The sequence below is a fragment of the Hypanus sabinus genome, chromosome 11, assembly GCF_030144855.1.
Source record: "Hypanus sabinus isolate sHypSab1 chromosome 11, sHypSab1.hap1, whole genome shotgun sequence".
Classification (NCBI taxonomy): Eukaryota; Metazoa; Chordata; class Chondrichthyes; order Myliobatiformes; family Dasyatidae; genus Hypanus; species Hypanus sabinus.
This window is the reverse complement of record NC_082716.1, coordinates 94321743-94343079: the sequence shown is the minus strand read 5'-3', so window position 1 is coordinate 94343079 and position 21337 is coordinate 94321743. Positions and strand designations below refer to the sequence as shown.

Here is a 21337-nt window from a genome sequence, read left to right as displayed (position 1 = left end):
AGCCTGTGCAGGTATAACTTCACTCTGATCCTGGGAACATCTTCCTCCATCCCATGCTCACATGAAGTGACAGTCTGACAGTAACACACAGTAACAGAGACACACAATTCCCACTCATATTCCCACAAGCACTGCTGTGCATTGAATTACTAGGGTACATGGTGCAACACTTGTTGCTACATCTCCTCCTTCACAGCACCCAGGGAGACAAACAGCACTTCCAGGTGTGACTTAGCTTCATGTGCCACTCTTCCAACCTCACCTGCTGCATTTGGTGCTCCTAATGTGGGTTCCTCAACATGAGTGAGGTGAAACACCTACTAGGCAACCGTTTTGCAGAGTCCCTGTGTTCGGTCCATAAATGGCATCCTGAGCTCCTGAATGCATGCCATTTCATTTGCCCTTTCGATTCCCATCCTCAAACACCACCTCATATTCTCTCTGGTAGTCTACAACTCATTGGTATGAACATTGAATTCTCTATTTTTCAGTAACTCTCACTTCCAGTATGTTTTCCTGCCAGCAACCCCCTCTATCCCGCTAATCTACTTCCAGTCTTTCCAATTTTTCCCTTTTCTCATCTTCTCCAGCCCCCATCACCCATTTACCCCTCCCCCCTCTTCCCCACACTTTGATTTTCTTCCCCACCCAATCTGGTTCTAGTTCTATTCACCTCTCCCTTAATGGTTCCTCTTTTACTCATCCAATTCCAGTACTGGTAGCCCTTTGTACTGCTGCTTATCTCCTTCCAGAAGCTCTCTCCAAATTTCACCCTTTTTTTATATCTGCTTCCATTAATCACCCAACTGCATTTGCCTCACAATTCCTCCTGCTGTTGCCTCACCGCTTCAGGAACGCAGGTTTGACTGCAACTTTGGCTGCAGTCTATGTAGAATTTGCATGTGCCTGCATTCTCATTTCCTCCTACACACCAAGTATGTGATGCTTGATAGGTCACTGTGAGCTGTCCCTGGTGTGTTGATAGGCAGTAGAATATGGGAGGAGAATAAACTGAGATTGAGAAACACAACAGAGGCTAAAAGTGGAGCAACACAAAAATGCTGGAGTGAGTCATGGAGCATCTATGATGGGAAATGGACAGTCGATGTCTCAGGTTGAAACTTTTCTTCAGGACTTAGTTATAATTCAGGACAGACCTGTAGCATTGCCTGTCCATTTCCGTCCATGGATGCTGCCTGACCAGCTGAGTACGATTAGTGCGAGTGAGTGGTTTATAGTAAGCACAGACTCAGCAGGCTGAAGTGCCTGTTTCCCATCTGTATAGCTCAATGACTGTCACACCTTAAACACCCATTAATCTAAACTGAATCAAACCAACTTATCAGCAACATTTAACCCTTTCAAACCTGGTAAGAATTATGGAAGAGTCCTACTCTGCCTCTGGTCGGGTGCTCTGCTCTGCCTCTGGTTGGGTGTTCTGTTCTGCTACTGGTTTGTGCTTTGCTCTGTCACTGGTGGTGTCCTGCCCCTGGTCAGGTGCTCTGTTCTGCCTCTGGTTGGATGTTCTGTTCTGCTACTGGTTGGGTGCTCTGTTCTGCCCCGGTCGGGTGCTCTGCTTCGCCTCTGGTTGGGTGCTCTGCTCTGCCCCTGGTCGGGTGCTCTATTCTGCTACTGGTTGGGTGCTCTGCTCTGCCCCTGGTGGGTGCTCTGTTCTGCTACTGGTTGGGTGCTCTGCTCTGCCTCTGAATGGATGCTCCAATCCTACTCCATCATTTGCAAAATAAGAATGAGAGCCCTAACCTTTCTTTAGTCCAACTTCACAAAGAATTAAACCTGTGCACTTCAACCTGAGAGAGAAAGTGGGAAAGGGGGCGGGGGGGAGACTGTGGTCAGTTGCCCTTCCTGATGATAATGAATTGGTTTCCGAATGTGTTGCGCTGAGCTATATTGTGAAGCTGACTTCCAATTATAAACACAAAGAAAACATATTTGCAGGCAATTTAATTTCAATGATGAAGATCTGTGGGAGCTCTTGTTGCAATGCCTAAATTTGCCAATTATTTTCCTATCAAATAATTCCTGAAACTGAGCATAGCCCACACAATGGCAGTGAGCAGAGCACTATCTAATTTGTTCTATTACCAGGCACAGCGGGGCACTCTTCATCTCAGAATTAAGTGGCTATTTCATGTAAGACTAGTCCAAATAAATTGTAGGGTAGGATTTTCTCATTCTCTCTGTTTTAGTCCCAGTTCCTGACAGTGATGAGACCAGGGCTTGGAGCTTCTCCCCATACCCTGGTACCATTCCTGTCCTGATCATTATTTCGATATTGGAGGTATCTGTATACAGGAACACTCAACTCAGTTCATGAAGGAATCCTCAACTGGTGAGACTAGCACACACCCTCCCAACAGGCATGAGGACATGAGACACACATGGGCAGAACCAGCTGAGGGGAACACCCACCAGGGAGAACTTTGATGGGGACATGGTTGCAGACAAGCATGCACACAGAGCCATGGAGACAGTGGCAGGGAATATGCAGTGATACTTCTCCTGTGTTGAGTTGCTTCTGCTATTCTGATTTATATTTTTAACACAGACCAGCTCATCACATGAACCTCTTGGTCCCCATAGTCAACACCAATGGTCACGAATAGTAAAAAAAAATCAGAATGCAAGCCTGTGGAGCCCCTTGAGTCTGACAACTCAGAGATCAGAAAACTCTGTAAATATTCAGCAAGTGAGGCAGCATCAGTGGAGGGAGAAATGTTACACATTTGGAAATGGAAAACGTTTGAAATCCACTATTTTTCTAGTTGATTTGTCCCCATTGATGCTGCCCTTCCTGCTGGGTATTTCAAGCATTTTCTGTTTTATTTCCAAATTTAAAGCATCTGCAGATTGCTTCCCCAAATGTTCCTAGCTGGTCCTGAACTTTCCCAACCTTTACCTATATTCCCAAGATGTCCAACAGTTTATTGATTTCACATCAAATGACTGAACGAAGAATTTCAGCCTCACATCCCTCTGTGTGCAAGGCTTTACCACAGGGCTCTGCTGCCTAGTTTTATTCTCTCTTCCAAGCCATTCACTAGCTGATCCACAGCGAGGTCATTCTTTCCAGGTCCAGAAGGTACCACACCAAATTAGGAGGGTGGTTAATTATACTTGCCAACTGTAAGCAATGTCTATTGTTCATAAGGGTAGGTACCTCATGGGTTATATAGAACACAGAACAATACAGCACAGGAACAGGCCCTTCAGCCCATCATGCCTATCTATGCCAGTCATGATTACAATTTCAATTGCACACCTGCCTGTACGTGGTCCACACACTCCAGTCAGTTTATCTGACTGTCTAAAAGCCTCTTAAACCTTGCTATGGTATCTGGTTCCACCACTTTTGCAGGCAGAGGTTTTAGGAATTTGCTAAATTTGCCATGCATATCTCCTTTAAACTTTCCCATATCACCTTAAATCTATGTCCTCCAGTACTTGACATTTCCATCTTGGAAAAAGATCCTATCTACTTTATCCACTGAGGCTAGGGGAGAAAAAAAAACAGAGGACATGGGTTAAGGGTGAAGGGGGAAAAGTATAAAGGGAACATGGGGGGGGGGGCTTCTTCACGCAGAGAGTGGTGGGAGTGTGAGCTGCCAGATGAAGTGGTAAATGTGAGCTCACTTTTAACATTTAAGAAAAACTTGGACAGGTATGAGAGGTGGATGGAGAGGTGTATGGAGAGATACGGGCCGGGTGCAGGTCAGTGGGACTAGGCAGAAAAATGATTCGGCACAGCCAAGAAGGGCCAAAAGGCCTGTCTCTGTGCTATAATGTTCTACGGTTCATCCCCTCTGTACCTACTTCCAGGCACCTTAAAATTGTGCCTTCTCGTGTTAGCCATTTCAGCCCTGGGAAAAAGCCTCAGACTATCCACATGATCAATGCCTCTCATCATCTTATACACCTCTCTCATCCTCTGTTGCTCCAAGCAGAAAAGGCCAAGTTCACTCAACCTATTCTCATAAGGCATGCCCCCCAATCCAGGCAACATACTTGTAAATCTCCTCTGCACCCTTTCTATAGATTCCACATCCTTCCTTTAGCGAGGTGACCAGAACTGAGCACAGTACTCCAAGTGGGGTCTGACAAGGGTTCTATATAGCTGTAACATTACCTTTCGGCTCTTGAACTCAATCCCACGTTTGATGAAGACCAATGCACCCTAGTATGCCTTCTTAACCACACAGTCAACCTGTGCAGCAGCTTTGAGTGTCCTATGGACTCAGACCCCAAGATCCCTCTGATCCTCCACACTGCCAATACTATATTCTGCCATCATATTTGACCTACCAAAATGAACCATCTCACACTTAACTGGGTTGAACTGATGTTACTACAATTACCACACATGTGCTTGTGCATATGACAATAAACTTGACTTTCACATTGACTTGGACTAATAAGGTTCCTTTACCCTTTTTACAGTCCAGAAGCCTGGACAGCAAGAAGACAAGTCATCCATCAGCGGTACTGAGGTCACAGATGTCAGATGATTCTGGCACTGGTGAAAGGTGCTCAGTCACTACTGCCAGTACTGGGTGGTGCCTATCAGAGGTAAATTGCCACTGCTGCATTCAGTTGTCAGAATCACGCCTCGACATGAGTGTACCTGTCACATGACACAAACCCATACCACAAGGTCATTGAGACAGTGGCCACAGGTACAGTGATGGGAGGGCCCACAAGGTGTTAGGCAGTGAGCCTCAGCTGTGGCTGACACAGGCTCAGGTGCTGTTAGACAGTGAGAGAAGGTAAGTCTAGACTTAGCAATTAACTGATAAAAAATTCCACTATCCTTATCATAGAGGTTAGTGTGACACTATCACAGCACCAGATTTGACTTCAATTCCCGCCAATGTACAGAGAATGTACGCTGTCTGTACATTCTCTCCATAAATGCATGGATTTCCTGTGGGTGTTCTGGTTTCCTCACATGTTCCAAAGATGTACAAGTTAGTAGGTTAATAGTCATGCGTGTGTAATTGGGCAGCGCGTACTTATTGAACCAGAAGAGCCTGTTACAATGCCGAATCACAAATAAAATAAACAAAAATAATATAAAAAATAAAACAATTGCGTAGAAAGAGAGCCAAAGGGGAATTTGTACTACATACCGAATTTCCTGGACTGGCCTCCACATACGTCTCCGTCTTGGGCTCCACAGCCAGCTCTGCTTCTAGAATCTTCTCTACTGGCATGTCATCATTAACACTGCTGCTGGGCTCTAACTCATTGTCACTTTTCTCCTTACCCCGCTGACGCTCCTCCTGCACAGCTGCAAGTGAAGCAAAACTTACATCAAATGGGGACTCGGTCACCCTACCCCACCCTCAGTGTTCGCCCAGCCTGCTGCTCTGGCCCGAGACCTGCAGCTGCCAGTTCTTTCTGCTGTCAATCTGGTACACAGGTCCTAGCTGAGGCTTCAAGTCTCCCCTCTATTATCACACAGGGTGACTGGATGAGCCCTCAGTGTGCAGGAGTTGGGCTGTTCCCATACACCTCAAATGCACCAAATATCCAAGGTCACCCTCCACTAACTCTAGCTGCATCCAGTCCCCACCATTTGCTGTTCTCCCTTCTTCTAGCTGTTGAAAAGCCTCAACAGTTTACTAATGTTTTACTGCGCAAAAACCCATCTGTTACTGCTGAGGAGTGTGTGATGGGACAGCTTTACTCTGTATCTAATCTCTCTGTTCTGTCCTAAGAGTTTGTGATGGGACTGTGTAGAGGGAAGCTTTATACTGTATCTAACCCTCTGTTCTACCCTGGGAATGTGCGATGGGATGGTCTAGAAGATGTGTCTTCCCTCCCCTGTCCCTGATGGCTTGTATGGACAGCCTGCTGTGATGTGACCTACCTTCTCTCTTCATGCCGGTGGCCAGGCATTTCTGATAGCGGCAGTACTGGCAGCGGTTACGCTGGCGCTTGTCAATTATGCAGTCCTTGGTGTCCCGGCACGTATAGGTGAGGTCTTTGCGCACGGTCCGTTTAAAGAAGCCTTTGCACCCCTCACAGCTGTACACTCCATAGTGTTTTCCTGCAGAGGGGGAGTCCACAGGTCAGGGCCAGTCTGGGGAGGAGATGGTCAGCCCTCCAAAAACCCGATGGGAAGGCTCTGCCATGATTATACAGAGATTACATCACAACAGATTGTCCCAGGAGATCTCGGAAACCCTTGCCATTGGGTATCACCTCTTTCTCCCTCCCCCACATCCCCAACCAGCACATCTCTTCATTTGGTCCACAGCAACATCCACATTCCCATCCTTGTCTGTTTCCTAAAGGCTCTTATTTGATTTATTAAAGACCCATGCACAGACCTCTGGGCCCTTCATCACTCCACAATTTTTTCTCCTGGAATGGTCCTACCTGATTAACACACTCTCTCTGTTCTGGGATCATGATTGTAAATGTCTCGCGCACATTTCTCTGTTGCTTCACAAAGGCTAGTAGTGCTGTCAAGGATGCCTGCCACCCTGACCATTCCCTGTTCTCTCTGCTACCTTCTGAAGAAGATACAGGAACTTGAAAGCCCAGATGTCACAACTTAAGAACAGCTTCTTCCACACTGTGTTCTAATTCTCTTTTACACCCCCTTTCTGGTGATGCTGATAATTCCTCAACTCTCTTGGTCATTCCGTTACTGTTATATTATCATTTCCTTCAGCACCACTTCAGATTACGCTAAAATCTTTGCAGTGTTGTATTTATTATTACCATGTGTACTTTGGGAGCTTTACACACACATGGAATTTCCTTACAGTGTTCATGATAAACTTAACTCATCTAGTTTTAATAGGCCCTCTAAAATTCTTTAATCTGCATGCTTGAGACTTTGACAGTGCTAGACTGGCAGATTTATTTGAATTCGTCATGTTAGTTTAATTAATACATCTACATAATTTAATTAATTTTTATTGTATAATGTTAACATACAACCTGACAGAAGTTTATAAAATTGTGGGAGGCATAGAAAGGGTAGGTAGGCAGTTTTTTTTATAGGATGTAAGTATCAAATACAAGCAGGTAGAAGTTCAAGATGAGAAGAGTAAAGTTTAAAGGAGATATAAAGGGGGGCAAGATGATTTTTACACAGAGAGTGGTAGTTGTCTGGAATGGGCTGCCAGAGGAAGTTGTGGAGGCACAAGCGATAGCAGTATTTAAGTGGGGGAGGGTTGAGACAGGCATAACAGGCAAAGGAATGGAGAAATAGGTGCAAGCAGATGAGATTGGTTTAAATTGGTATCATGTTTGGCATAGGCAGGGCTTGTTCCTACACTGTAGTGTTCTATGTTCGATGTGTCATTGTAACAGTAGCACTTCTATGAATCTGGTAAGATTCAAGGTCCTGTGGGAAACTTTACCAGGTGAGCCTGGGCACCAGATGAATGAATGGGAATGAGAAGAACCATCAACCAGTGAATTGGCTGCTGGGCCATTGGGATTTCTCAATGGTCAGATGCTGGATTAGTGGAGATTTACTGGTAATATGATCAAAAGGATGCAAACTAAAACTGTCACATTGTTCAGACTTTTAGTGTGCAAGCTTGCTGCTGGATTTCTTGCAGTGAAAGATGAATTACAGTTTGGAAAGATTTGAGAGGCAGCATATTAATTTTCATTTTGGTGTACTTTCCAATGTTCTGTACAAGCTGAGCTTGCTCCAAGTCTAGGCACACTCCCCACAAATGGAGTCTGTATGTTCTCCTGAGTGCTCCAGTTTACTCCCAGATCCCAAAGACATGGGAATTGGTGGGTTAATTGACCTTGGTGTGGGGTTGAGTGGAAAAATCGGTGGGGAGTTAATGGGGAAAGGGAGGAGAATGAGTTAATGGAAAATTAGTGGGACTGTTCAGTGGTCAGGCGTGGACTCAAGAGGTTGAATGGCCTTATTCTATGCAGTAGGTCAGGCATACCTTTTTCCAAGTGTCCACTTGACTAAAAGTAGAACTATCAGTAAATTAAACAAATACTGCCACTAAACCCCCTCTCCATCACTCCCATCCCAACACCACTCTATCCTGCTGCCACTCCCATCCTGTCATCGTTCCCCTCCAGTCACCATTCCTGTCCCATCACCACTCCCGTTCCAGCACCACTAAACCCTCTTTCTCCCCCACCTCCAACCCATCACCCCATTACCATTTTATACCTCCCATGGTCTTCTCATTCTGTGTTCTTTTTTGTAATACTTGTATACAATTTATGTTTAATGACTTGTGTATAATTTATGTTTAATGACTAGTGTATAATTTATGCTTAATTTATGTTTTTTCCTCTGGTGAATGCTGCTTATCTGATGCTCTGTGCCTGTGATCCTGCTGCAAGTAAGATTTTCATTACACATGGACTTGAGCAGATACCAACAAACCCAGGTTTGATTTTATCGTGTCTCGCTACAATGTCCCCTTGCCTCACCTCCACCTGAGGAGTGAAGCTATCCTGGCGCCACTGCCTCGCCCATCACATTTGACAAGAACAATGTACCTTTACCTTGGCACCTTGGAAGAACGTGTGAGCAATGTGTAGAGCGCATCCTTGGGATGAAGGAAGGATTGCAGAAAAGCTAGTTCCATTCTAGCGGAAATTCTTCAGGGATACTGGGAAGGATGGGACTGAATAGACTGAACAGGCCACATGCAGTTCCAGGAGCTGACATCCCAGCTCCAAGTCAAGAATGGGTCACAGGGTCCACGGAGTCTCAGCTCTACCACCCCCCACTCCCATCCCACTCTCCTTGAGAATGAGACCTTTTATTTTTGGAGAGTGTCAGGAGAGAACAGCAAGGTAGGATACCATCACCCCACCCTACCCCTCTCGTGGGCCCCCATCATGACCTCGGCATGGGTGTTTGCCTCGCCGTTTCCCACTAGCCAGCAGGTTGCTGCTGATGGAATCTGTTTTTGTGCACAATGCTGTTGATTACGGCAGTCACTCATTTTCCTTGTTAGTCAAAATGCTTGGTGGGATCTACTAACTACATCACTCACAAATGCAGAGTGTCCTAATCAAAACATTCATAATGCAAAACATCTGAATGTAATTGCTGGGTTCATCAATGATTTAAACATTTCAAAGCTCGGGTTAGATCCCTGTGCTCTCATTTATATTAAAACTGAAAGCAATAGGTTGAATTTCTGCAGTGGTTTTCTGTCTTCAGAACAACCCAGAATACAATGCAGCCAACTCTATCCTTCTGAATTGTGGCCACCGTTATAAAGCTGGAAGCAGGTCAGACAGTTTTGGCCCAGAAAGATCCCACAAAAACAATTGGATAATGACTCAAACATGAGGAAATCTGCAGATGCTGGAAATTCAAGCAACACACACAAAATGCTGATGGAATGCAGCAGGCCAGGCAGCATCTATAGGAAGAAGTACAGTCGACTTCTCAAAGAGTCCTGACAAAGGGTCTCAGCCCAAAATGTCGACTGTACTTCTTCCTATAGATGCTGCCTGGCCTGCTGCATTCCACCAGCATTTTGTGAGTGTTGGTTGGATAATGACTGATGCATTGGGATTGGTCACCATCTGAATCCTGATATGCTGGAATATCTCATCCTGCTATCACAGAGGCATGGATTTATCACAATTAGTCATGTCTCAGTTTAATGTGGTTTTGGAAAGACAACACTTCTGGCCATTTTAACTCTGTATTTCTTCTCCACATACACTGCCTGATTAGCTGAGTGTTTTTAGTTATCCCTCTTAGACATCAAATAGCACAGCTCTCCCTCAGTACTGTCCTTCCTAGTGTGACCCTCCCTCAATACCACCCATTCTTTTTACAAAATTAAAAGTTTATTTACATAACAAATACACAAGGTACAGACATTCAGTATTTACAAGACAGTAAGTATACATAGATTAAAATATCATTACTACCGTCTATAAAACAGGCAATACCCTGGGGAGCCCACTGTTCCTGGGAATCCCCAATGTACCAATTGCAACTTTATGCTCCTTCTCCAAGGACAGCTGGGCATGAATGTATCCCAGGAAAAGGGGCAGGCAGTCTTGGCCAGCCCCAGGAGCAAGCCCATCAGGAGATCCTTCTCACCACCTGTTCCCTTCAGAACTGGATCCCCATATATGAGGAGCACGGGACTAAAATGCAGCCAGAACCTCAGCAGCAGCCCCTTTAGAAACTCAAACAGAGGCTGCAACCTCTCACATTCTGTGTCAGCACAGTACACTGACTCTTCATGGCCACAGAATGGACAGGTGGACCTGCTCTAAAACCTGTTGTACGGTACTGCCCAATGCAACATCTTCCACCCTAGGTCCCCAAGGTATGGAGGAAGGATCCCTGTGTAAAGAGACTTTTACTGGGGACCTCCTCTGCTGCCAGATGGTAACACGGAACACCAAGGTGAGTCCGGTTGGCAGATGAAGGAAAGGAATTGAAAGGTGTGCAGGAGTAGCCCATATAAGAAGCACTTTGGAGTGTCACAGAAGGGCACGGTGGGCATTCCCGCAAGATGGCTTATGTCATGCAGGACCCTCTCCTCTGTGGTCTCCCGAGGCCTGGGTCCAATGAGCACATCGTGCAGCGGTGTAACCAGAACCCCACCACTTCTCCACGACCCTTGACACCCACTGTAATAGGATCAGGATCAATCAGCTCCCCCAGCAACTAGGAACAGGAACACCCTGTCTGGATGAGGCTCGACCCTATACACTTCACAGTTCCCAGCAGAAGCCGGGTAGTTCTCTCAAAGTGGCACAGCTGACGCCGTCCACCGGGATTCATATGCCCTCCTGCAGGCAATGCCCCCGGCGGAGAAAGTGCATCGCCAGCAGGCCATTTCGGGGGTTAGTCACAGTACAGGTATCTCTGCAGGTTTCTGAGGCAGAGAGCTGCCAGCTTGGTGTGTATGCGATTGAAAGACCCAGGACCACTGCAGAGACCCAAGGCCTCCTTTTGCCCCAGTAGAACTCCTCTAGCCTCTTCTGGATCCTGGACACAAATGTCGTGGGTGGGACTGAAGTAGTCAGCCCTTATCACACCATGGAGGTGACCAGCTGATTGATAAGGAATGCGCTCCCTCAGTACGAGATTGCACGAAGGAGGCCTGACCAGCGCCCCAGCCAGGCAGAGACCTTTGTCTCTAAATACTGCCAGTTCGCATGCCAGGGCTCCTCTGTCAAGATCAGGTAGACCCCCAAGTAGAGGAGGTGCATGGTGCTCTATGCAAAGGACCTCAACCCCTCAGGAAGGGAGTCCACCTACCACTGACCCACCAAGTGGCCTGCCCTCTTCCCAGTTGACCCTTGCAGACAATGCATCCAAGGAGACCTGCTGGCAGTCTCGCATTCTCTGCAAGTCATCTGGGTCAGTGACGATAGGGAGGATATCATCAGCGTAAGCTGACAGGACGATCTCCGTGTCTGGTTCATATAGAACCAAACCTGTTAACCTCTTGCAGAGAAGGCACATGAATATCTCCACACAAACCAACTATCCCAACATGGAGCAGTCCTGACGTGCCCCCACCCCCAAAACACAAGGGTGCTGTCAAGGACCCATTGATCTTAACTAGGCCCTCTGTGGCAGTGTATAACAGTCAGACATGGGCCATAAAATGTTTGCAGAGATCCAAAAAGGTACTCGTGGTCCACCCTGTCAAATGCCTTCTCTTGGTCAAGGGAGAGAAGAGCGAATGACATTCCAGCCTCCTGGCACAGGTAGATCAGATCCTGGACAATGTGGATATTGTCCTGGATCGACTGCCCCAGGACCACATAGGGCTGGTTAGGGTGGACCACTTGAGCCGGCACGGAGCCCAGACGGCCATTGCCTGGGCAAAGATCTTGCACTGCAAAATGTGAAGGGATACTGGGTGCCAATTCTGCAGGCAATAAAGATCCCACTTCTTTGGCAGCAGGGCCACGACTGCTCTGTGCCAGGAGAGTGGCATCTCACCCATCACCATACTCTCCCGCAGTACTCCTGCATAATCTGCCCCTCTCCCAGAAGGGCCCAGAGAAATTTGAGGATCAACCCATCTCGCCCTGGGGACTTGCCTTTCTGTAGCCAGTTGAGGGCACCAGTCAGCTTCACCAAAGTTAGTGGTGCATCAAACTGCTCAGCACGCCCAGGGCTGACCCTCGGCAAGTCCTCCCACAGATTCTTGTGTGCATTCTCACTGCATGGGTCTGGCGAGAATAGCGCCTCTTAAAAGAAATGAACTTAAGCAACAATTCATGTCAGATCTGTTATGGAGGAGCTATTCTCAGCCAATAACTCCACGAGCTACCAGCAGATACCCCTCTTCTCAACAGAGCATCTAGACCCATAATCTCAGGTATGCGCCTTGGGACCTCTCATGCTGCAGGTGCCTCAGTGCCTCCTTCTTCCGCTGGTACCTATCCTAATGGTCCCCATTGATTGGCCCTAGCCAAGACTCCAAGTCAATTAGCTCCTTCTTGAGCCTATTGATCCTGGATATCAACACACATATTCCTGGCAGAACAGTTGGACACAAGCCTTGCCCATATCCCACCTGAGCCTCAGAGAGGTGAAACTCCCCTGCAACTGCCAGGTATTCAAGAACTGCCGTAATGAATCCTGGAACCAGCCACCTCCAGCAGCAGGTTGTTGAAATGCCAGTACATGGACCCTACCCGTGTGGGCAGCGCATTCAGCTCTGCCCACACCAGTTGGGGTCTGAGCACACAACTGGCCACATGGAGGCACCCAACACCTGGGACACGTACGCTCTGGAGGTGTACAGTTGATTGATCCACAAGCCCCCAACCCCTCCGTACCTCCTTGAGAAACACAAGGTCATGGTGAAGGCTCCGCCAAACACCGACCACCTCCGAGGACAGAACTTCCTCACCGATGCTTAACTACCCTTTCCTTGAGGGTTCTGTTGAAATCGCCCCCCAGGATAATGCACTCACTATGATCTATGACCTCAGCAATGCAGACACCTTTTAGAACAGGTGCACCTGTATCGGGTCAGGCTCAGGGGTGCACACATTTACAAAATGCATTGGCGCGCCATCCTGATGGACAGAGAGGTGAAACAGACAGCCAGGCACAGGTTCCTGAACATACACGGTTTCAGGCTGGAAAAAAAAAGGGGTCAAAAAGATGGCTATCCCACTGGAAGTAGAGCTGAGGTGGCTCATGTGGACCACCTCTCGCCATTTCCAGAAGCCAAGGTGGATTTGTCTCCTGGAACAGTGCCAGTTTCCTGCAGGAAGCTCACCGCATATCTGCTGTCCAGGAGGACAGAAAGATGATGGAATCTGCACAGATTCCCCCTACCGCCATTGATGTTAAGGGTCACACCACTCAGCTTCATTGCGTACCTTATGAGACCCCTCACCACAGCCCGTGGGAGAAGAAGCAGAGCTCCCCTTCAAGCTCCCTCCCATCTTTGCCCTACTCCAGGGACTCCAGGAGTCTCTTTTGGGAGGACATCCCAAATGTCCCCTTTCTTTAAGAATCATGGTTTCCCTTCTGCCTTCATCAATGATGCCCTAACCCGCATCTCTTCCATTTCCCGCACTTCAGCCCTCACCCCATCCTCCGGATCCAGCATATTATCCTCCGCAACTTCTGCCACCTTCAACAGGACCCCACCACTAAGGACATCTTTCCCTCTCTACCTCTCTCTGCTTTTCGCAGAGATCGTTCCCTCCGTGACTGCCTGGTCTACACGTCCCTCCCCACAGATTTCCCACCTGGCACTTATCCCTGTCCCTACTCCTCATCTCTTACAACCATTCAGGGCCCCAAACAGTTCTTCCAGGTAAGGCAACACTTCATCTGTGAGTCTATTGGGGTAATCTATTGCATCCGGTGCTCCCGGTGCGGCCTCCTCTACATCGGCGAGACCCGACGCAGATTGGGGGACCACTTAGTTGAGCACCTCTGCTCCATCCGCCACAACAGACAGGATCTCCCGATTGCCACTATCTTCAACTCTCCTTCACATTCCCATTCGGATATGTCCATACATGGCCTCCTCTACTGCCATGATGAGGCCAAACTTTGGTTGGAGGAACAACATTTCATACCAAGTCTCCAGCCCCTTGGTATGAATATCGAATTCTCCAACTTCCGGTAATTCACTCCCTCTCCCTTCCCCCATTCCACCTTCACTCTGTCTCCTCTTCTAGCTGCCTATCACCTCTCATGATTCTGCCTTCTTCTACTACCCATAGTGCTTTCCCCTTAGATTCCTTCTTCACCTCTCCTGCCTATCCCTTCCCTGCTTCCCCTCCCCCACCCCTTGATCTTTTCTCTGATTTGTTTTCCACCTTCCCCCCACCTTCTTTATAGGGCCCCTGCCCCCTCCTTCTTTAGTCCTGACAAAGGGTCTCGACCCGAAACGTTGACTGCTCATTTCAACGGATGCTGCTCGACCTGCTGATTTCATCCAGCCTTTTTGTACGTCTTGATTTGACCACAGCATCTGCAGTGTACTTCGTGTTTACCAAGAGTCTCTTAAATTGATGCCACTCCTTATGGGTCAGCTCAGCTCCCCTTCCCTTCTTTTGGAGGACCATGTGGATTGACGAAACTACCCCTTCCAGACCTGACCAGCGATCTGTGGCCAACTGGGACTTGAAAGGTTTCCTCCAGTAGTCCCTCATGACAGCCCAATCTTCTCCAGAACCCCTCCCCAGGGAATACGCACTTTGAGTGCACAGTCTTGTACAAAGGCACATCCGTCTCCCCACACGCTCTCTTTACAGTGGCGCTGCTCACCAGCCCGGAGGTCAGCCTGGAAGATGCCTCCCCAGCAGAGGGCCCCTAGATGACAAGGTTATCCTCCAGCTTGAGGGAAAATACTCTGCACATGCTGCCTTTACAGGGGGTAAATCCTTTCCCTCCTCCTCTGGATCCTGATCCCCAGTCCAGGGGATACATCCCTCAGTCGTTTCAGGCCACAGACATGCTAAGGCACACTGACCTCCATTATGGAGGTGTCCTCAGCCTCCGGCACCACCTCCCCTCCCCCGACTTTCCCATGCTTTTGCTGGATTTCAGGAGCCACGGGACCCTCTGGGCATGATTCAACAGCAACAACCTGCTCCTTCTCTGGGGGATTATCCTGATATGGTGAAACACATTGACTCCACTTCCCAGCTTTAGAGGTGAGGCTCTATTACCTGATGATCTGTCTCCACATATTGCGCAGATGTGCTTGGCCATTGAGTTGGGGCTGTAGGAGTTCAAATTTCCATGTCCAGTCAAGCCAGGAGGTGGCTTAATATCCTCTGTGCTGCTGACATTGTTCACCGCATTAATCTGAATAGAAAACACAAGAGAATTGTAACATATCAGCACTCTCTGTTCAGAGGCACACCACCCATTTAATCCCTTTGCACTCCCTCCAATCACAGACCCCACCTACACAGATCCCTTTGCAGGTGATGTCACAGACATGTCACTGCAGAATGTTGACTTGTCCAAGAGGATCCTGTTAATTCATTACAGATGTACTAGAGAAAGTCTCCTGCCAGGTTCCATTTCTGCTTGGCAATGGCAACTGCTGTGATTTGTACTGACAGAACCTGCAGAGAGTGGTAAAGATAACACTGTCCAACACAGGCTCGTCACTTCCAGCCAATTTATCTTTATTTTATTTTGATTTATTTTATTGATATAGTGCAGAGTAGGCCCCTTGGCCCTTCGAGCTGCGCCTTCCAGCAACCCCCAATTTAACCCTAACTGTATCACAGGACAATTTACAAAGACCAATTGACCTACTGACCGGTACACCTTTGGACTGTGGGAGGAAACTGGAGCACCTGGAGGAAAATCACGTGGTCAGGGGAAGAATGTACAAACTCCTTACAGGGAGCAGCGGTGGGAATTGAACCCAAGTAGCTGGTGCTGTAAAATGTTGTGCTAACCACTACACTACTGTGCTGCCTAACCTCACAAACACTGACAACATTGTTGAGGATGCCTGCCATCCTGGCCATTTCCTGCTCTTTCTTCTGCATTCTGGAGTAGATATAGGAACTGGAAAGCCTGGATGTCCAGACTAAATAGCAACTTCTTTCCCACATCTTTTTATTTATTTATTAAGATACAGCAATGGAACTGGCCCTTCTGGCCCCTCGAGCTGTGCTGTCCAACAATCCCTGATTTAACCCCAGCCAAATCATATGACAATTTACAATGACCATTTACCCCAGCAACTTAAATGAAGGGTCAAAGTGCATTGCAGCAAAAATATGTAGGTGATACAATGGCTTGTAAGGACACACTCTGCTAAAGGATTTAGCTGGTACAGATAAGTAAGCAAACTTTGACAGATTAAATACAAATATGTGAAATAGTGAGGTTGGTTGAAGAATAGAAAAGTAGAATATTGTTTGAGTGAAGAGTATATTGATTAAATAGCAGCACACACACAGGAGATGGCTTTAACTGGTGTGTTCACATTGCAGCGAGAGAGAGAGAGAGCAATGCATATGTGTAGACAACAGCGCATGCGCAGACATCAGAGCAATACATAATGCTAACAGTGGGGGAGGGGTCATTGCTTTAAAAAGAAATAGATCCATACATTACACTTCTTTCGCAGAGAGGGAAGGGTAAGGTCAGGCAGAGCAGTAATGATAGGAGACTTGATAGTTAGGAAGGCAGACAACAGAATCTGTGGCCACAAAAGAGAAATTTTGATGGTATGTTGCCTCACAACAGGTCCAGGGTGTCTCAAAGTGGCCTGCAAAAGATTCTCAGGAAAGTGAGCAGCCAGATTTCGTGGTGCACATTGGCACAAATGACATTGGTACAAAGGAGAAGGAATAAATGGTGAGTACAGATGAATGAGTGGCTGAGGAAGTGGTGCAAGGGGCAGGGTTACAGATTTCTAGATCATTGGGATCTCTTCTGGGGAAGGTATACGCGCAGACGACAGATCAATACGTAGTGCTGGGGGGGGGTCATTGCTCTAAAAGAAATAGATCCATACATTACACTTCCTCCTCTTTTAGATTAATGTTACATAAAACTATATATTTACAAAACATTCAATTTCCATTTCATAAACCCATATTCCAAATAAATATGCTTTCACAATAACAGTCCATAACTAACTTCACAGTTCTAAAGGTTCAGTCTTTTGGATGGTGCTCTGTTTCTTTCAGGATAGCACCTCTGGACCTGTAGAGTGGCATCAGGTTTGGTAGGTGTCTTGTCTAAGACAATGTTCTTAGTCTCTGGTGTAATGTTGCTATCAGTGTCATCATCACTGAGAGGTAAGTCTGGTGACAGTAATGTGTCCATCTTGCCGGATGGAGCTGACTCAGGTGTGTTCTTCAGTTGAGCATCCAGTAACTGGTCCACATGACATCTCCATGTCTGATCTCCAACATCCACTGTGTACAACAGTGGTCCAGTTCTTGAAGCTCTCCTTCTCGGTAATCATGCGCTAGGACTTCCTGTCCAATCTTGAAGCTCCTTGCTGCTTCACTTGGTAACTAGCTGAACTGTATATTTTGTACCTCCCTCCGTAGGTCTGGTTTCAGGAGGTCTATGCGAGATCTCAGATTCCTGCTCATGAACTGCATCGCAGGTGTTTGATTTGTTGTCACATGAACAGAGTTCCAATATACAAAAAGGAAGTTGTCCACCTTGTGCAGTAGATAAATGTCCTCCTTGTCCATCGCTTTAATGGACTTCTTGAAGGTTTGGATAAACCTTTCAGCTAACTCATTCGATGCTGGGTGGTGAGGAGCTGACTTGAAATGTCTGATGCCATTTTTCTTCATGAACAGTCTGAACTTTTCTAATGTGTATTGTGGTCCCTTATCACTCACAATTTGTTCTGGTAAGCTGTTTCTGGTGAAGATAGTCCTCAGGATGGAGATATTCTTTACTGAGGTGATTTCCTTCATTGGTATAATCTCTGGCCATTTTGAATGAGCATCCACAACAATCAGAAAAATGGAGCTCATGAATGACCCAGCAAAGTCAATATGCTCTTTTTGTCCTGGTTGTGACGGCCTCTCCCACGGGTGTAACAGTGCCTGAGGGGATGCATTTTGAACTTTTTGGCATCCTGAACAACTTTAGACAAGTTTTCAATCTGTTTATCTATTCCCTTCTCAAAAAATTCTCACTAGCATTAAACAGCTGTGACAGCCTCTGGTTAATGCTACCACTTGGGTTGTAGTGCCTATGACACTACATCGAGAGCTTTGATTGAGTGCCAGTCTATTTGGATTTTTTTAAACTATTCATGTCTGAAAAGTGCTGGCCCTCCTATTTTCAATACATTAAACTCTAACTGCTGTGCTTTTCCTCCATATATCACATTCACCTTCAGTTTGCCTTTGGGAGGCACTTTTTCATCTGTGTAGATCTTTAGTATCGCTGAGGTCTTCTCTAAAGAACAGTCTGTTGTAGTCAGCCTCTGGCATTATGGATGAAGCTGACCCTGTATTCAGCTCCATTTTCAGTTTTACATGAGACATACCTATTGTGATCCAGATGATTCTGTGATCTGCTTCAGTTATACTACGCAGTTCCAGGCATGACAGTTCACCTTTATCAGACTCCTTTTTCTTATATTCGGTAACCTTGTGCATTTGCTTAGTTTTGTGTTCGAGTCTTTTCCCTCGGTTGCGCTTTTCGTCTGCCTTGCACATTCTATTTATGTTAACTTGTTTGTGACACTTTCTGAGGCTTTGAACCAACAGTTATTTGCATCATGGGAGGATTTGCCACATTGATAACATCTTTGGCTTTCTGGGACATCTTGAGCATTTCACATTCTAACCTCCTTTTCTATAGTTCTGCTGCATCCTTTGCTGTAGTCTCCAACAATATTGCAATGGCCAATGCCTGTTCTAGGGTTAGGTCTCTTTTGGACAATAGCCTCTTTTGAGTGCTTTGACTATGCATGCCAGATACAAGCCTGTCCCTTACTGCGTCAGAAAGTCCATCTCTAAAGTCAGAGTAATGGGAAGGTTTGGAAGGTTCCGCAATTCATCTTTTGACTGATTCCTTTTGAAAAATCTGTATCTTTCACCTATTACCAATTGGTTTAGGACTCAAGTGATTTTGTAAAGTTGTAACAATTTCAACAAACATCTTGCTTCTGGCTTTGCAGGCTTTAAGAGACTGTACATTCTTGCACCCATTAAGTAGGGGCTTTCTTTTACTCCTCCACATTGTTCTCATTACAATAAAGTTCCACCCTCCCAATATATGAATCCCAGCCTTCATTAGTGCTATCAAATTCATCAACTTTCCTGACTGAAGCCATCACCACATTACTTTCACTTTAAATTCTGTGATTCGGAGCAAGAAGGCTGCGAGTGAATGGCTGATTTTTCGGGGCAAAGTCAGCTTTTTACTACTCGGGGTAAAAGAGAAGTGAGACTGTACTGGTGCGTGACATCAGCCAGTAGAGTGTAAAAGGTTTAAAAAGGCAAGGAATCTTCAACGGTTTTTGATTCGGAGCAGGAAGGCTGCGAGTGAACAACTGATTTTTCAGAGTGAAGGGAGTTTTTACTAATCGGGGTAAAAGAGGGGTGAGATTGCGCAGGCGTGTGATGTCAGCCAGTAGAGTGCAAAAGGTTTAAAAAGAAGACCGCCATATCCAGCAGGCACTGAAGTGAGAGGTGGCAGAGTGATAAGGCTTTGGCTCAATGGGCTTAAGCGGTAACGGGACGAGTCAAAGTGTTATTTGCGGAAAGGAGGAAGTACGTCTGTGAGGCCAGTTTTCTGCGCTCGATGTCAGATGTGGGAGGTCCTGGAGTCTCCCAGTCTCCCAGATGTCATATCTGCACCAGGTGAGTCAAACTCCTGAGGGACTGAGTTAGGGAACTAGAGATGCAGCTCGATGACCTTCGCCTGGTCAGGGAAAGTGAGGAGGTGATGGAAAGGAGTTATAGGCAGGTGGTCACACCAGGGCCACGGGAGACAGACAAGTGGGTCACAGTCAGGAGGGGGATGGGGAAGAGTTAGGTACCTGAGAGTACCCCTATGGCTGTACCCCTTGACAATAAGTACTCCTGTTTGAGTACTGTTGGGGGGGTGGGGGACAGCCCACCTGGGGGAAGAGGCAGTGGCTGTGCCTCTGGCACAGAGTCTGCCCCTGTGGCTCAGAAAGGTAGGGAAGGGAAGAGGAAGGCAGTAGTGATAGGGGACTCTATAGTTAGGGGGTCAGACAGGTGATCCTGTGGATGCAGGAAAGAAACTCGAATGGTAGCTTGCCTCCCAGGTGCCAGGGTCCGGGATGCTTCAGATCGTGTCCAAGATATCCTGCAGTGGGAAGAAGAACAGCCAGAGGTCATGGTACATATTGGTACCAAAGACATAGGTAGGAAAAGGGAAGAGGTCCTGAAAACAGACTCCAGGAAGGAAGTTGAGAAGCAGGACCTCAAAGGTAGTCATCTCGGGATTACTGCCTGTGCCACGCAACAGTGAGAATAGGAATAGAATGAGGTAGAAGATAAATGTGTGGCTGAGGGATTGGAGCAAAGGGGAGGGATTCAGATTTCTGGATCATTGGGACCTTGTTTAAGGCAGGTGTGATCTGTACAAAAAGGACAGGTGCATTTGAATCTCAGGGGGACCAATATCCTGGCAGGGAGGTTTGCTAAGGCTACTGGGGAGAGTTAAACTAGAATTGTTGGGGGGTGGGCACCAAACTGAAAAGACCAGGGAAGAGGAGGCTGGCTCACAAATAGAGAAAGCTTGTAGACAGTGCGAGAGAGAGGATAGGCAGGTGATAGAGAAGGGACACTCTCACACCAAAGGTTTGAGATGTGTCTATTTTAATGCAATGAGTGTTGTGAACAAAGCGGATGAGCTTAGGACGTGGATCAGTACTTGGAGTTATGATGTGGTGGCCATTACAGAGACTGGACAGGGACAGGAATGGGACAGGCCATTACAGGGACAGGAATGGTTACTTCAAGTGCCGGGTTTTAGATGTTTCTGAAAGGACAGGGAGGAAGGCAAAAGAGGTGGGGGTGTGGCACTGTTGATCTGAGATAGTGTCATGGCTGCAGAAAAGGTGGACGCCATGGATTGTCTACCGAGTCTCTGTGGGTGGAGGCTAGGAACAGGAAGGGGCCTTTTTTACAGGCCGCCCAACAGTAACAAGGATATGGAGGAGCAGATAGGGAAACAGATCCTGTAAAGATGCAATAATAACAGAGTTGTCATGATGGGAGATTTTAATTGCCCAAATTATCGATTGGCATCTCTCTAGAGCAAGAGGTTTAGGTGGGGTGGAGTTTGTTAGGTGTGTTCAGGAAGGTTTCTTGACACAATATGTAGATAGGCTTACAAGAGGAGAGGCTGTACTTGATTTGG

The 21337-nt window shown here is 46.9% G+C and overlaps 1 protein-coding gene across 3 annotated transcripts in view; it reads right to left on the bottom strand.

The window, feature by feature from the left end:
* Positions 1-21337, bottom strand: part of LOC132402195 (retinoic acid receptor RXR-gamma-A-like) — a 282730-nt gene that overhangs the window by 18667 nt on the left and 242726 nt on the right. For all 3 annotated transcript variants that reach the window (XM_059984908.1, XM_059984907.1, XM_059984906.1), the window contains exons 3-5: positions 15163-15301; positions 5888-6067; positions 5145-5305 (exon numbers count right to left, since the gene is read on the bottom strand). In XM_059984908.1, coding sequence (XP_059840891.1) covers positions 5145-5305; positions 5888-6067; positions 15163-15301 — 480 coding nt within the window. The remainder of the gene's footprint in view (positions 1-5144; positions 5306-5887; positions 6068-15162; positions 15302-21337) is intronic.